The 18,848-nt window shown below is 35.2% G+C and overlaps 1 protein-coding gene across 1 annotated transcript; it reads right to left on the reverse strand.

The window, feature by feature from the left end:
- Positions 1 to 1,959: 1,959 nt before the first annotated feature.
- LOC135204161 (zinc metalloproteinase nas-4-like) lies at positions 1,960 to 8,177 on the reverse strand. The gene is made up of 9 exons (XM_064234204.1): positions 7,865 to 8,177; positions 6,093 to 6,266; positions 5,173 to 5,263; positions 4,534 to 4,651; positions 3,827 to 4,025; positions 3,501 to 3,656; positions 2,735 to 2,921; positions 2,370 to 2,489; positions 1,960 to 2,194 (listed from the first exon to the last, which is right to left on the reverse strand). The coding sequence occupies exons 1-9, from the start codon at positions 7,979 to 7,981 to the stop codon at positions 2,073 to 2,075; spliced, it is 1,284 nt and encodes a 427-aa protein (XP_064090274.1). The 5' UTR covers positions 7,982 to 8,177; the 3' UTR covers positions 1,960 to 2,072.
- Between the last annotated feature and the right edge of the window lie 10,671 nt (positions 8,178 to 18,848).

Below are 18,848 nucleotides of genomic sequence, written 5' to 3' on the forward strand. Positions count from 1 at the left end.
GGGAGCAATATACTTCTGGTGGTTCCCTGTTGCCTCGACACTCCTTTGAAAATATTTCCATTCTTCCAGGTCCCTTTTTTTCATATATGTCTAATTAAATCTCCTAGGACCTTTCTTGTGATTATCACAAGCCACTGAACTTCCGCACTTTTAATTTACTTGTTTTCGTGTTAATGGACTGTATATATATATATATATATATATATATAATATTATTAAGATTTATATATATATTAAATAAATATTATATATAATATATAACTATTATATATATAATATATAATATATAGATAGATATATATTATATATTGTATATATACATATATAGATATATACTATATATATATTATATAATAGTATATATATAGAGAGAGAGGAGATGAGAGGTGAGATGCGAGAGAGCGAGAGAGAGAGAGATAGAGAGAGAGAGAGAGAGAGAGAGCGGCATAAATATACAAGTGAAATTATCGGCAGCTATTCAATTTATCATCTTTATATAATATACTCCCTCTTTTCTTTCCATTAAGAGTATTCATAACATTTTTCTATTCTTATATCTTCATAAGGGTTTGTCAAAACAAATAAATGATCATTTGGGTCATGAATGTCATATAGTGATAATAATAGACAAGGATGATAAGACTATATTATAAAGATGATATTACTGCACGTTATACATACAAAACTTATAAGAAACAATTCGTTATATATATAAGTAATTTAATTTTGGGAACTGAAAAGAATATTTGCATTCAGAATGGTACCAGCCCAGCATGAAAGACAATTAAGCGACGACTACCTTTCCCAGTAGAGGGTTTAGTCCGGGCTGTTTGACCTCTTTATGCCCTGAGGTCAGCTTAACACCTGAGAGAAGAACTGGCAGCGCTGTAAAATTTTTTTGCCACATTTAAGAATAAACTTGTTGTTTTATTGTTGTAAAATGCTAGAAAATTACAAGGGCTTTTAATAATTGCCAAAATTAATCAACAACCAATTATATTTATGTTGTATAACTTATGCTGCCTTCATATACCATAAAACGTTGAGCTGGAATATTTGATGTGGCAGCGCCGGCAACGGAGGAGACCACACCTAAATCGCCATGAAGGAGCCGATAGGGTATAGTTTACATGAACTTGATATTATTATGTAACTTCATATTCTCAATTTTCTGTTAGTCAGTGACTTCTTTGAATTTTAGTATTTTAATTCTTTTTCAGTCTTGTTTACAGTTTCATATTTAATTAGAGTAATCATCCAATAGTAATCAGTCATAGCCCAAGAAAAACAGATAATTAGTAAGTTTGGAGTAATTAAGTCTTCGACATTGTTTATAGTGTCTTTTATATATATATATATATATATATATATATAATATATATATATGTTTTATATATATGTCACAATAGATGCACGTGACTTCATTAAATAAGCGAATACCACAGGAAAATGATAGTCAGAAATCCAAGAAGCGCTTTCGTCTGTACTAAGACATTGTCAAGGAATGTTCCTTGACAATGTCTTAGTAAAGACGAAAGAGCTTGGATTTTTTACTATCATTTGCCTGTGGTATTCGCTTATATATATATGTGTGTGTGTGTGTGTGTGTGTGTGTGTGTGTGTGTGTGTGTGTGTGTGTACTATATAATGTGTGTTTATGCAGTTAGTATCAAGGAATTGAAAAAAAAATTATGTAAGACCACCCCAATGAATGATAGCCAAGAGTCGCCACTGCATATTAGGTCCGAATAAGCCTGGATAAAGGTCCGAATGAGCTAGTACATGGTCCTTATCAGCCAAGGTCCGAATAAGCCTGTTCCCACACAACGATGCTGGTGTACTTTGGTTTCTGCACTAAATAAATTCGCACCATGAAGGCATGAACTCACTTTACATTAGCCAAATGCAATATTCAAGGTGAAACGTTTCCTAGAAATGTCTGGCATATAAAAAAAATCATTTACAAGAAATCAATATTTTTATTTCATAAAAAATTGTGAAAATCAACAGTACTACATTAACAACATACAAATGAACTACAAATGATCATTTCTAGGTATTGTACCTATACGTCAACACATTCCACAGGACTTCTTGCAGCTCAGTCGCATGTAAGCAGGATTCCTCTTGCATTCTCCTTTCTTGGCCCAATCTCCGCAGTATTGGTTGTAATCGTAACAGCTGCTCTTAGCGCCTTCAGAGAATCAATTAAGCTCATTTAGTTATCTTAACTGATAAAATTCAATTTCTGATATTCTTGTCTTCTTGCCATAAATTGAAGATTGATTATGGCTATATAAATCAAAGTGCATCAAAATATCATAAATACAAATTTTCCATTTATCCATTACTAATTTACCCATACTTACTCCCACAGAGCTTGCAAGACTGCTTGCAGTATTGCTGCATATACGCAGGATTTTTCTGGCATTCTCCCTGTGCAGCCCAGCTAACGCAGTATTTTCCGATGTCCGTGCAAGTACCTCCATCTGCAAATAAACATGTAATATAATTTACGTTTATCCAGTTCATAATTGCTGATTTTTTATATATGCTGTACTTATTCTCTCAACTGTAGGCAATTTAGGCATTTTTAGGAACTGTTTAGGGTACTTTGCAAAGTATTTTGAAGAGTTTTGAGGTAACTGGTTTTACCTCTTCAGGAAAATCACTTAACCAAGAACAGTTTTCTTTGCTAAATCTGATTTTTGTGTAACACTAATGATGAACTTACTGCATGTATTGCATGACTTTCTGCAGTTGATGTGCATGTAGCCTGGATTGCTCCCACAGTACCCGAAAGATGCCCAAGATGAGCAGTGGTGATGATTGTCTGTGCATCCTGCTGGCTTTGGTTCTGGACCAGGGGTTGGTTTGACACCAGAACACTTGTACAGCAAGTTGAGGCTTTGTACATCCAGCTGAAATGATAGCGATAATTAAAAACATGAAGGGGTTTATGTGAATTGGCTATACAGCACTGGGGCACATCCACCACTCAATGCTCATGCCAGTGAAATCGAGGAAGGAAGAAAGCAGGAATGGAGGTCAGATTTATGGCTAAAGATTCGGTGCAAACAACCTTTGGTAATGCCTACAATGTACCGCATGCAGTGCAGTAACAGTGCTAGCCCCCTATGGACTACATGGGTTGGTGGTTAGCTTTATGGATTATAATATTTACAACTTTTACATATATCACTTCCCCTAGACACTTTTACAAAGTCATAACAAATTCATTAAAAGAAATCATTTCATAAAGCTATAATAGTCTTGCACGTTTTCTATAGTATGGAGCGTTTATCGAAGCTTCGTTTTCCCATTCCGTTGATACGGGCTGAAATATTATCAAAACAACTCAACATTCTCAACTTAACACAGAGTATCAAACTGTCCACCCTGATACATGATACCGTCTGTTATGGTCACGTTAAGATCGGAAGGAATTCTTTCCCAAGAATGGATAATATATAACGACATAGACCTAAAGGAGGCCTTACCTGAGAAAACCCACTTCGCTGTCCGATGGTGACTCCTGATCTCTTGGGAACAATGGTTGGGGATCCGTAGCGCCTGGTGAAAGCATCCGTACCGTAGTGCATGATGGACGCATAGTCGTAAGGTAGGCCTAAGTCGGTCGTAAAGGCGTTGGAGTTCTGGAGGAGAGAAAGACCCATTGTTTAGCTCAAGCAGACATTGAAATGTAGAAATGAAGCGCTTGTTAAAAGGAGGAAGCTCCTGTTTTTAACCACGGTAAATAAATAAACAAATATAATTTAATGTGCATGAGTTAACAAGACTTCATGGAAACCATGTCGCAATATACCTTATCAAAATTATATTGGAGACCAGGGAGAATATTAGCCCAGTAGATAGTGACGTAATTGTCTCTATCGTAACGAGACTGCTCGTGCCAGAAACCGGCTGCGTGCATGAGCTCGTGGATGATGACACCGAAATGAACGCAGCCGTTGCCCAGAGATACGACCTGGGAGCCGCCATTTCGTCCAACTGAACTGGAGCACCTGTCCAGGGGAAGAATAGATAAGTCGATCAATCAAAAGGCACGGAAGACAAAGAGAAAAATCATAAAATACTTAAATCACTGGAAACCTATACAGCCAATCATTTTATCAGCAGTCTGATTATAGCCATTAAATATAAAACATTGAAGAGATATGGGCCAAATGAATTTTGCAGAAGGTGATAAACTCTATCGTATATGAGACGATTAAGATCAAATCTATTCAGGCGATGCATCCAGAGAGAGAAAATAAATGAAGTTACTAGAAAACAGAGAACCCGATGTATTGGTTGAGACAATAGAGATTTATTAAAGAAAGCAAGATTACTACAGACCCGGTAAACAAAGGCGTGACGACAAAGTAAACAAAGATACTGAAATCTACAGAGGTATGAAGACTGACAGACAAAGGGAGGAGGGGGAGGAGGAGAGAGAGAGCGAGAGAGAGAGAGAGAATATCCCAAAACAAAGCCTTTGTTTTATAGCATGACTAATGAACGGATGCATACCCTCGCCCTCGTAAGATGTGGATGTAATCACGGTGCGACGACCTCGGCACAAAGCGGATGCACGTCTTCTGGTGATACTCGGCCATTGCTCTGGCTATCAGCGCCCTCTCTTGGCTTGCTGTAAAGGAATGCGATACTTCGCTTATTTTTTTTTTCTTTTTTTAAATAATAAATATGAATAGTTACTGAGCTCATTATCCTATTCGTAGGATCATCTTCATTTTGCTGTCAAGCTTTTTATCGCATTATTATTTTGAATAATTTCGATTCTGTTGTCTAATCAGTTTGTAATGAACTACATGCATGAAATATGGTTACTTTATTTAAGAGATTCATTTTGCAATTTTACAATGAAAATAGGTTGCGACTGTAAAATGTAACACACAGACACTATATATATATATATATATATATATATATATATATATATATATATATATATATATATATATATATAGTGTGTGTGTAATATTGAACAATTAGGCTATGTTGGTACTCATGTACATACCAACAACCAAACAAGCTAGCGATACGTTCCTCCCTTACTCAAACAGGAAAAAACAAAAAGCTACAACAGACACTAGCTGGACCAGAAACAAGGTTTATACCTCGCAATTACTAGACTACTCGGAAACTCACAGAAAGAGGAGGATATGACGTAAGGAATCGATCCTCCCGGCCAAGCCCTTTGCGGATTCCTGATGGCGCTGAGTTGGCCTTGTGGGTCGCCCTATGAAGTAAGAAAAAAAGAAGAGGTGTTTCAGTTTTATCTTAATTTCTCGTCTGTTTAAAATGGTTCAAATATCTGTTCTTTTTTCTGTTGAAAAGTGGTGTCTCAGTTTATAGGTTTTTTCTCGTCTGGCAAAAATGATACAGATATCAATTTTTCTTTTCTTAATTTTTATGGACATTTGCACATCCTTATGGTTGGGGAGGTGGCGCGGTGGGGGGGGGGGGGGGGGTTGAGGGGAGGCGGACGGAATGAACAGTGGCAATGTCTAGAGGTAAATGGAATGACAGCATAAAATTGCTGGATTAATTCTGTTATAAAAGAATTTCTTCACACTCAGCATTAGCATGACTAAAATAACAACATGATCTATGGATTATTATAAAATCTACAGAATATATTTAAACTATAAATACGCATAGAGAATTATGTTCCTTATATAACAAAGGGTTAACTAATACAAGTAACGGAAATAGTAATCTCGAAAACAATACAATCGCAGTGTGATGATTAAAAACTACTACTACTAATGATAATAATAGCACTACAGAACTGATGATTGCAAACTATCATTACTACGAATAATAATAATAATAATAATAATAATAATACAGCACTGATGATTGCAAACTAATATTGCCACGAATAATAATAACAATAATAATAATATAAATTCAAATGAATAAAAAATTGTAATAAAGTTAACAACTCGAATAAACAAAACACAACAAAAATCACAATACAACTGGCAATTAAAAAAATCAATATAGCTAGAAATGCAAAGAAAAAGAAAAAAAAATTCAAGCAAAGATGAAGTGAGACTCCTTACGTTGACTATCTGGATGAGGTGATCCTCATCCTCGACCATGATGTCCCCCTGGTAGAATCCCGAGGTGGAGATCGGGTCCCCCTTGGAGTCGAAGTCCTCTGCAGTAATGTTGAGGCTCAAGCTCTCCTCCAGCTCCTTCTCGGATATGGCGGGGCCCAGGACGTCATATTTTCCCTGATAATAATAATAATAATAATAATAACAATAATAATAATAATAATAGTTAATGGCAGAATGAAGTAACCCTGAAAAATCAGTTATTAGAAAGATAGAGATAACTATATAAATTGAATGCAGTTGATGTAGCAGTAACATTCAGCACTAAACAATGATAATAATAATAATAATAATAATTGAAAAAGAAACCCACAAAATCACTTTGTAACTTGTTTACTTCTGAATATTTACGTTTAGTTTTACTACACACTCGAGTACTTTCAGGCCCTATCTGTGGCCCATTTTCAAGAGATGTTTGGGATGTTAGCCTGGGTCAAGGCCCAGCAGTCTTCTGGAACTTCTCGTTGAGCTGTCATTTATGTGATGGCTGTTCTGGTTTCCTTGAGAGTTGCCAATCCCCTCTTGTCGCTCTGATATCCTGAGCTGATGGTCAATGGGATTAATCCTTGAGGTAAGTGTGTGGTCACCAAAAGTCTGTTGGGCAGGAAACCTAATCTCCAGGTCAGCAGGGTCAATCTTAGCTTCTTTTAATATCAAAGCTCGGCTTTTGGGATCTTCTGAGGTAAAACCTTTGTTTCCTTCTATTACTTTAATCTCTCTGATGAGTGCACCTTCTACTACCCTCCTGTGACTAATTTTGTTGCTTTTGTATATAAGCCTACTGTTTTTGAAATCCATCCTATGGTCATTTTCCCAACAATGCCTAGCTATAGCACTCCCCTGAGAGTTAAGTTGTACTGCCCTTCTATGTTCTTGGACTCTAGTCCTTATTCCCCTACCTGATTCCCCCACATATCTGTCTCCACAATTATTGCAATTGATTATGTATACCCCCGCTACATCATCTGTATTACAGTCTTCTCCTTCCAATTTATTTTTACATACTTTGTTTTTTACAACAAATAACTTCAAAAATGAAAGAAAGTAAATATAAATTTGTATATACCTTTGATATTACCGTAAAAAACAAAGTATGTAAAAATATATTTAAAACGAGAGCTTTCGAGAACCTGCTCGATTCTCTTCCTCAGTATATTTACCCTGACGTCATGGTGGATTTCTTCACCAATAATAATAATAATAATAATAATAATAATAATAATAATAATAATAATAAGAATAATAATAATAATAATAATAATAATAATCACTTTTCTCCCATTTTGATGAGCTAGTTTGTTGTAGAAAATATAACAAATAATAGTAACTTGCTCCATGTTAATTTCTTCAGTGTTCTGATATTTTTTTTTTCTATAACTTTTACTCATTTCTCATTTTTTTCGGTTACAGAAAAAAATAACTTTCCATGTCAATCTGGATTCACTTTGAAATTTTCACTGCACGGTCAACGTTCGGACTTATTAAAAAATATTCTCATACCCAGAATACCCTTACTTACATTTTACCTAATACTCGTCAAGTAACAAACCGGTCACTTCTGTTAAAATCACCGACTTCTCTCAGATACACTTCTGATTTTTTCTACACCCTCAAAACCCAAAACATTCCTCACAGATACTATCAGCCCACACAAACATTTTTCAGCTCTAAGCTGATAAAAATGGGTAATGCCCATTGGAAATTTGTTCTCTTACCGAATTCGGGTCTCCTATGATGACATCAGGGAGACTGGCCTGCGAAGTCCTGCCCTGGTGTACAAGGCACAACACGAAGAAGAAGAAGATCCGCGCAGCGTGAGCGAGCCAAGACATTGTCGAGATTCAGAATCTCAAAGCAACTGACAGATTTACAGAAAACGTCGCTCGAATAGTGAGTCGTACAGCGGTGACTGAGGAGTAAATTCTTTTACAGTGATCTATATCCCAGCTGTCTCAGATGGTGCCCTGTCGTCAGCACCGAAGGTAATGCTCCAAAGCCCCGGATTTCTTTACTTAAATACTCTCCCCCTGACGGAAATTACTCCTTTGACGTCGCGCAATACCGGTCACCCGTCCAACCCCCTCCCCACCCCCAATGCCTCACCCTAGTAAAATATCCTCTCCGTTAGGACCTTTCTCTCAAGCTGACGGAAACTTCGCGATCATTAGACCCTTGAGCGTATTTGGGCGCCGCCGCCACCGGAAGTATCCGAAGAGACATGCGTCATGCAGGAGAAGGATTCGGCGGGAGTGGAGAACGAAAGGGTCACGGTCGAAACCTGGTCCACTTCGAAGTATTCCGGATGTTTACGAAAAAGCTTTTCTTTCGGATACGATGTGCTCTACATTCCGCCAGCAGGCAATGAGAAGTGTTCAGGCGGGACATTCTGTAGATCCTATGAAGGAAACGAGAGTTCAGGCAGGGCTTGAACGGGTGGGTGGCTTCGTGCAATTGCATAAGGCTAATATATTTCGTTCTTACATTTCCTCTAATTAAGAAATACTTCACTTTATGTCGCAGATACTCGTTAAGTCAAAGGCAAACATTACATAAAAACTTTATCACAAAAGAAACTGTTGAATATATTAGCCTCACGCAACAAAGTTAAGTTCATACATATTCACATTATAATAGATGTCAAATGGCATCCCATGAAGCCAGGTAAGTAAAGAATATAGATATATAAACAAATAAACACCAGAAAAAAACCACAAGGCGTTATTATTCATACCTTCATGTAAATACAACTTCTAAAAGCGTGTGTATTTGAAATTCATGTCAAGACATTCGATGCAGAATAATTTCCCCGTAATACATTTTTCTCGTTTGGTATTTCGAATGAACGACAGTTTGCTCCTTGGTTCAGTTTTTTTTATTCATTTCGTATTTTAATTTTAATTTCACTAGACATATTTTCTCTTTTCTTCCCTTATTGTTTCCATGCAAGGGTATTCTGCTTTGTGAAAAGTTGTTAAGCAAGTGGATGTATTTCATTTTACTCAATATGGATAAGCTCAATAATAATAATAATAATAATAATAATAATAATAATAATAATAATAATAATAATAATAATAATGTGGAATCTGCATTTTTCTTCGCCGTCGTCCTCTCCTTTATTTCATAATTACTCCGTTCTTGTCATCGCAAGTTCTCTCATTAATAATGGAAACTTTTTTCCTCAATGAACAAACAATTTATGTCATAATAACAAGACTCTTTATATGGCAATATTAAAACTGCAGCAGAGAAGTTCAATTGTTCACTTACATACAAGGCCACCGAAAATAGAGCTATCTTTAGGTGGTCTAGGTATAATGAGCCGTGGCCCATGAAACATACCAAGCCCCAGTGATGGCCTGGCCTATATTGCTGTCAGACGCACGATTACGGCTATTTCAGCCTTAAATAAAACAAAAACTACTCAGGCCAGAGGGCTGCAATTTGGTATGTCTGACGATTGGAGGGTGGATGATCAACATATCTATTTGCAGCCCTCTAGCTTCAGTGGTTTTTAAGATCCGAGGGCGGACAGAAAAAGTTGGGACAGAATGGACAGAAAAAAAGTGCGGATGGACAAAGCCGGCACAATAGTTTTCTTTTCAGAAAACTAAAAATGCAAAAAATATTCGTTTGGCCATATTTGCTAGCAAAAGTGTCTGCTTCCAAGTGCCTAAACTAGTTAACTAGTATTCATCTTCTACTTTTTAGGCTTGGACGCTCTAACACCCTATGACTGGCAGAGAGAGAAGAGAGATGAAGGTATACTATAAAGGGAGCTGGATCGGTGTAGAGCAAGAAATAGTGGAAAAGATAGGCTTTAACACTGAAGGTGGCAAGGTGTGTTGCCAATGAGTGTGTCAATGAATGCATTGGGTAATTATGGAATTATTCTGCGTAGGTTAGTCATCTACGATTCTGCTGTATATGTGTATAGATATATATATTATAATATATATATATATATATAGATATATATATATATATAGGTGATGCCACGGAGAAAAATGAAAAGACGAGAATTGCCAAGATCTTTCGGTCTACACGACCCTTTACTTGAGGCACAAGTAAAGGGTCGTGTAGACCGAAACATCTTGGCAATCTCGTCTTTTCATTTTCCTGCATGGCATCACCTTTATTTATACATAGTATCACGTTTTATATATTTCGTGATCAAGTGTATATACGTATATACACATATATATATGATTATATACTATATAATATATATGATGTATATATATATATATATTAATATATATATAGATATTAACACTATATATATATATATGATATATATTTATATATGACCAACTAATCTTGTATTCCTTAACACAAGGGGATGAAAATTCTTTCCAACATATTGAAAGAATCTCCCGCGTTCATTGAAAACCCCAACGTAACAGCCTCCCTCTGGCTGTGTCAAAGTGCTTTCAGACCCATTTTACATAGAAAAAAAAAGCACGATTTGGAGACAAGGAGATTATTTTTACAACTTAATAATCTGTCTGTAGCATACAAATTTGGTATCTGAGTGACAATAAAACATTGCAAGTATAATAGAAACCTTTACCTACTTGATAATTCATGAACGTACAAGTATTCCTACAGTTACGCGCAGCTATAAATTTAAGAGCTCCTACGGACATGAACCTGCCTGGATTCTCATGACAGCTTCGGTTGAAATCAGTCTCACAAGAACGTGTTTGCAGAAACTGAAAGTCACGTGAGAGATTGTTTGAAAACAATTCCTCTCGAGTTACCGTTAAACAGACCATTTTCTCCCTGTTATATAACTTCTCGTGACGGGGGACACCGAAAGCAGTTCTTCCGATTTGCGTTGCAAGGCGTACGACCTGAAGTCGTTTCACCAGCTCCCCCGAATGTCCTCTCTTATCACCAGGCCACCACCACTATACAGATTCCGTGATCAGCGGTTTGTAAACCATGACATGAATACTGATCAGCAGATTTCAAACAGATTTTTTATGTGGAAATGATTCATGGTTCATTACGCATATACGAGTATGATGCGTTTTTGCAAGTTTGCAGAACTGCGTAGCCTCAAACCAACTATCTTTACCTTTCTTATCTTCAGATCAACTCTAACGACTTTACAATTGGTATCTATCTATCTATCTATCTATCTACATATATATATATATATATATATATATATATATATATATATGTATATCTATATATATCTATCTACAAATATATCATATATATATATATATATATATATATGGTATGTATATATATATATTTATTATATATACTATCATACAATATATATATATATATATATATTATCATATATGTATATCTATATATATATATATATATATATATATATATATATATGTATATCTATATATATATATATAAATATATATATGTATGTATATATATATTTATATATATACTATACATATATCTATATATATATATATATATATATATATCTATATACTATATATATATATGTATCTATATATATATATATATAATATATGTATTATCTATATAATATATATATATATAAATATACATTATATATATATATATATATATATATATATATATATTATATCTATCTATATATATATACATATAGTATATTATATATATATATATTATATATATATATTATTATAATATATATATATATAATATTATATATATATAATTACTGTGTGCATGTGTTTATGTGTATGTGAAAATGGGAAAAGGCTGCATGTGGAAAAATCTTTTGATAGCATCCCAGACGGACCATGTGGAGAGTGTCGAGAATGAATTCCATGAAGTATGAACTGGCGAGTGATAATTAACTGAAAAGCAACGTTTCCTAAGTCGTATTTTCGATTTCAAAGTCAACATCCTAGATAGAATTAATCAATTGTCTGACCAAGAACAGCGTACACTACTATCCGCTTTATATCCGGATTTTAGCATAGTTTCTTTTCACACACCGGAATTGTTACTGATATTTGAGCATTATAACCAGACACCAAACAGTACCCGCTTAGGAGAGTAGTGATACACTTGCTGTATAAACTGGGGAATTTACAAGAAGGCTGCCTATCTATGATCTACGCAAGTCCTAAATCCAGTCCAGTAATAATAGTGGTCGGGTATCGACACGGCGTCCAAAGTAACAAAAAAAAAAAAAAAAAAAAATACGGGAAAAAAAAAGTTAGGGTGTAGACCGGTTTCCGGATATTGAAGGCACGTGTGCTGTACCTTGCCACGTATTTGAACATCATTTCCCTCTTTCTAGTGAGATGCCAAGTTTACAACTTGAAACGCCCCGAAAGGAAATACTTGCATTCACTTAATTGCACGCTCTTGCGTCTATTAGAAAACATTTAGTTCTCGTTAATCCAGAAGGAAGCCATACAGCAATAAGGAAGACGTACAAATATCACCTTCCCTTTCAGAGATAGGAAACGGACATGATCTCATGATAGTTACTTTTTTATTTGGAACTGAAAACGAACGAAAGACCTCCCCGTTTTCCTTCCCCTCCCAGATACCCACGCAAGAACGTATTGTCACGCTCGGATATGCCTGCTATAAAACAAGAAACTCCTTCGGAAATCCGGATGTGAAACAAAACCGGCCAATTATTCCTAATAATATGAATTAGCTTATATCCAAGACCACACACACGTACTTTGTTGAATATGCGGTATTTCAATACTCTATGGAGAATCATCGAGAATCATAATGTCGTATTCAAGCAAATCCTCTGCTCAGACCAAGAGTCAGTGCTATACCCATAAGTCAGGCAGGAGTCTCAATGGGTTAAAATGAGGCACGAGAATCCTTCAAGGTGATCTGTTACGAAGAGTGACTTACAAGTTTCAGTTAAAAAAAAAATAAAATACAGTAATCAGATCTGTGCCAAATTATACAGTAATCAGAAATGTACTAAATTATGCAGCAACCAAAAATGTACTAAATTATGTAGTAATCAGAAATGTAGTATATTATGCACTAATCAGGAATGTACAAAATTATGCCGTAATCAGGAATGTACTAAATTACACAGTTGTCATAAATGTACTGTTATTTTGGCGGACAATGTTACCACTAAACTTTCAGAAAGAGAAAGGTTATAATTAAAAGGTAATCACGTGTCATTAGCAGTAACGAGGGGCCATTCTTCTTAAAGCCGAAAAACAAAAGTCAAACTGACTCACATCCTGTTGATGGGAATATTGTTCTATGTAATCGACTGACAATGATTCGTCCCGTCACTGACTCACGCTTGTTTACAATCTAGATTGGCTGATCCACCGGACGCCTAACTGGCCTGCCAAATAGCCCTATGGGCACCATTCAAGGTGATTCAACCCTTTACTTTTAAGTCTTTTATCTGGGGGTTTAAGTCATATCCTACCATATACCCTTGTCGGTCTAGCTGTGACCTACAAAATTAGTGAGTAATACTGTAATAGCAGAGATAGGGAGGTCATCAAAACGAGATTTTTGCAAGAATCGGCCCATTTCTCTCAACTTTTTCCATATACTCGTGTGAATTCACATCCCTATACGCATTACGGGATTACAGCATTGGTGGATAGAATTAATAAGCTATGCCAATCAGACGTTTTAAAATGAATTAATATGTATACAGCAAACGAAAAATCAATGTCCAGAATTACCTTACAAATGACTACTATGAGATTCAGGGCTTCTGTAACACGGTTTTTTGGCAACAACTTTTTATCTATGCATTTCATAGATATAACGCTTATTCAGAATACACATTATATCTACACATAAATTTTGACTGTATTCTGCATTACGTAGGTTGAATAAATTTGGTACTTATAATGTAAAAGTGACTTTTTTTGAAGACGGGCCAACTTACTAAGAGATGAGGTTTCGAACGCACTCGTTACGTAACTTATGACAGCATTTCTTCCCTCTTTCTTGATGGATGATTGGCTATACGTAACGAAGGCTATACCTCTGGCAACAATGACAAAAATTTAAATACAAGCAAAGCAGTACACCTTTATGAACTCTGGAACCTCTCCACTGATAATTGTCATATGTCATAATGAACAAACCATCAAAATATGTTAATAAATACAAAAACACTTCGATTATAAGTCTAACTCCCAAAATAAGTGTCCTAAGAAATTATAATCTACTTTATAGGTCACAATCAGATTGACAAGATGTAGGGAATAGTTGGTAATTTTCAAAGACATAGTAGACAAGCTTGATTTGATAACTGCCGTATCCAATGTCAAGCAATTTTTATTTATCGGCTATCTATCTACCTATTTACTAAAAAAAAAAAAAAAAACAATAGACCAGTACCGTATTTTGGCTTTAAACCTTCACCAATAATTAACGTCAGAATGATGACTTCATGAGGCTCCACCCACTTTGGCCTCGTTATAATTCAGGATAACAATGAAGGCTATCATGGACATTGTTGTATTAGAAAATCTAACTTCTGGCTATAAAAACTCATTTCTCGAGTAGCTGTAAGAAGTGCTAAATGATCCTCAGGGATCCCAGCAGTTGGCCTAAACGTTTAATTTATGTATATTGCTGCTATTACTAATTTTGCGGCACTACTGCTACAGTAGCATTACCACGCTTACACAGATACCCCACCCACATCTATGTATCGTTCCGCCATTCATAAAGTCTTTATATCCAACATGGTCGTACAGACTAGAGAAGAAGAAAAAAAAATTATATCGGATGATTCGTTGGTCTGCTTGAGATTTTAGCACATATAAGCTTGTATTTACTTTGGAAAAAAAATTTATTTTAACAAAAATAGTTATATAAAGACTGTTTACATACAATATCTCTCTTTCTCTCTCTCTCTTGGTAGCATAGTGAATAGTTAATGGAAATGTTCAAAATCCTGAAGGACATTACAAGTATTAAAATCACGTTACGATAAATACAAATCAGACCATAAACATTGGATTTAAACTAGAAACTGAATAATTACCTATTCAGGCTATAGTAAGTATGGCCACGGGCTTTCTCTTGACTGTATAAAGTTGCAAGTCATAAGACAAATGCAGTTTTGCAATCACGGGGACAATTCCAACTCCTTTTACCCATTCTTGACTACTATGGGTTTCAGAGCCGATGGAATAAGGTGAATGGGTTTCTGTCTGGTGGATGGGCGGGGCAACATTTCATAAAACGATGTTTACTTTGCTTACGTAATGAATGTTTTTTGACTCTTGGCTCGCAATCATTGGCCATGGCGTCGGCTAGATCATTTTTACTCTATGAAAATTAAAACTATCGGGTTTAGGTTATTGATAATGCTGACAAAATTTGTGTGTAGTTGTAAAATATACATATGTCAACTTTCAGCTACATCCGATGCTTTGATAAGGAGCAAAATCCAAAAAACCGTGTTACAGAGGCCCTGAATTTCATAGTAGTACAGTTACCTGTGATGGGAATGGGGAGGGAACATTTTAATTCTTCACTTTTACGACCCATTTTACAAACTTCATATAATAAATCAAATTATAAAACCGTAAAACAGTCTTTAAAAAATGGACATTTTTATTTCAGTAACAATTAAGGCTTAAGTCAGTTATGATTAGATTATTATAGCTTGTACAACATAAGAAACAAGTTATGGGAAATTAATTTTGAATATTTACACGGGGCAAAGTAAATAACTCTTTATACAGTCCAAACATCTTAATATTCATCATTATTAGCACTATTATATATGGGTTGTCTGGTCGAAACTTGCAGTTCTCTATAATTCAGTGCGTAGGATATAATCTTTTTTGTTGATATTTTTGCAAAGGAAAACAGCAACTAGTCGTCTTGCGTTAATCCTACATCGTCTAAACAGTTTTTCAAATATAATGTAGAATGCAAATAAAAATCTAAAATATATTTCAACAAAATTAATACTAATTTGATGTATAAAGGTTAATCTAACGGATACATGTGAAAAAGCAGAGAGCAATAAGAACCAATATTATGAAGAATGCAAATAGCAATTTAAAATAAATAACAATAGAATTAATAATCATCGGAAACAATTAAGCTTACACCTGACGGATGCATATGAAAAAAAAGAAAAAAAGAAAAAAGCAAAGATCATTAAGAACCCGAAATACAATAACGGAAAAAAACATTTTATCTGAAAAAAAAAATTAAATAAATAAATAAATAAAACGAAAAGGACAAACTTTTAAGTTGACTTTTCACAGTGAGAGTTTGTCGGAAAAACCCGATCAGGAATCCTGAAGATCCGATAAAATAAAAAAAAAAATGTCTGAAGTCTCACTAGGAAAATCATCCCAAACATTTAAAAAAAAAAGAGGTAGGTGAGGCACAGTTCGGTAGTGACGACATAGGAAAACTTGCCTGGCAGACTGATGGTGAGATTCGTGTGAATGCAGTGGATTAATTGCATCAAAGACAAAAAACGTCAGACCACAGGAAATGAATGATCAAAACAAGCAAAATCCGGTCCCGTGAGAGGAGTTTGAAAAGGAAAACTCCAGCCTCTGGGAGCTGTAGCCAAGCCGCAGAGAATACCATTACCTAAGACCAACCCTCAAGGAACGTGGCACAGTTATCAATATACTGATAGAGACTGTATTGTTTGCTAGCCTGTCATTGCTTACTACAATTACGCTCGGCCGAGTCACAAATGAATTCATAATCATTTGCAGAATCCTCTTGCTTATTATTCTTATTTATATGCGATCGTTTTTTTATTATTATTATTATTATATATATATATATATAATATGGATTTTTTTTTTTTTTTTTTTGGCTATAAAATGTTAGCTTTTAAGACAGATATATGAGTAGGTTGGCTCCTCTCACTCTGATAGTTTTATGTTTCCACATTTCTCTCCAATCTCCATCATCAGTATTATATCAATCTTCAGCCGGCCGAGAGGATGCGGTGCTATATGCCGTCTTAGTTCTTGAAGAGAGAGAATTTTTTTTTTTTTTTTCGTAATAACCAGTGGCAGAGAAATTACTTTTCTAGGGTATAAAACCCGAAATGGGCAATGCATTCTCAGCTTGGAGAGAGAGAGGGAGAGAGCAACAACGATAGTAATAATTATGGGTTTATCTCCTTTATAAGCTAACCTATCGAAACAAATTAACTACAACAACAAAAAACAGACATCTTTTCAACAAGTTCAACCGGACAGGTCAGTCTAGCCAAGACGCATTATCCACCACAAGTCTGTGGTGTGTGTGGGGATGGACTAGCAGGACCACTGGGTTGACCCACCTATTTTGACAAGTATTTTATTGCTTACCTTTCAGTAGTCTGCAGTTTTGCCTTCAGCGGTAGTAAGCTGCAGTTTTGCCCCCAGCGGTAGTAGGCTGCAGTTTTGCCCCCTGCGGTGGTAGTCTGCAGTTTTGCCCCCGCGGTCCTAATTTGTAGTTTTGCCCTAAGACCTATGTGGCCAACACCCAAGTTGTGGTATTTTGATTTATTGCTCTTCACAGCAGACCAGGAAACGTTGCTACGAACCTTAATGTTGCAGTTAACCTCTCCTCTGGAGGTATAGACTTCCTCATTACTGTATCTTTCTTTGTTATTTTTGGACACATAAGGCATAATAGGTCTCCGTAGACATCATCTGTCATTCTTAAATCATTTCTATAATCTTCGGGGTTCTTTTCCTTTAATTCTTTCAATAAAGTCATGTGATAAAACCTCTTTCTTAGCTATGGTTTCACCCTTAATTACAATTTGTAACAAACAGAGATAGAGAGAGAGTCATGGTTCTTCAGCACTAAGCCTACGAAACATTTATTATTATTATTATTATTATTATTATTATTATTATTATTATTATTATTATTATTATTATTATTATTATTATTATTATTATTATTATTTTCGAGATGTTTCTTATCGCTGAAAATTGGTCCCGTGCTCGTTCTCTATAGTGCCGTCAAAGAAAACGTACCTTCACCGTAAATGGGCTAACTATTACATTATTGAGACCGATGTTAAGTAAAGTTACAAGAAGATAAGTTAAGAAAGAATATTTGGACAAACACAGACTACTAATGTTGACAAACCATTTATTAAGAGAGTGGTATTAGTGAGATATCCATGGGCGAAAAAAAAAATTGTAAAATCTGTCAAGAAAAGGGACGAATAAAAAAACACGACAAATCACTTTGTGAGGTGAATAGCCGATATGAGATGGGTAATATGATAGATTTACCATAAGCTGACAAACACCTGAATGTTCATATGAATGAATTCGCAGTTTTGGAAGCAGAATGGGGATACTTTGGATAAAAGAGAATGGTTATGGAAAATCACGGAAGCAATTATTTGAGCTAAAACTGACATGGCAACTAGTATATTAACATAACTTTTGGTCAGTTTGTCACTACTATGAGATTCAGGGCCTCTGTAACACGGTTTTTTCGCAATAACTTTTTATCTATGCATTTCATAAATATAACGCTTATTCAGAATACATATTATATCAACACAAATTTAGAGTGTATTCTGCACTACGTAGGTTGAATAAATTTGATACTTATAATGTAAAAGTGACCTTTTTTGAAGACGGGCCAACTTACTCAGAGATGAGGTTTCGAACGCACTCATTACGTAACTTATGACATCATTTCTTCCCTCTTTCTCGATGGATGATTGGCTATACGTAACGAAGGCTAAACCTC

This window comes from Macrobrachium nipponense, chromosome 44 (genome assembly GCF_015104395.2).
Source record: "Macrobrachium nipponense isolate FS-2020 chromosome 44, ASM1510439v2, whole genome shotgun sequence".
Taxonomy (NCBI): domain Eukaryota; kingdom Metazoa; phylum Arthropoda; class Malacostraca; order Decapoda; family Palaemonidae; genus Macrobrachium; species Macrobrachium nipponense.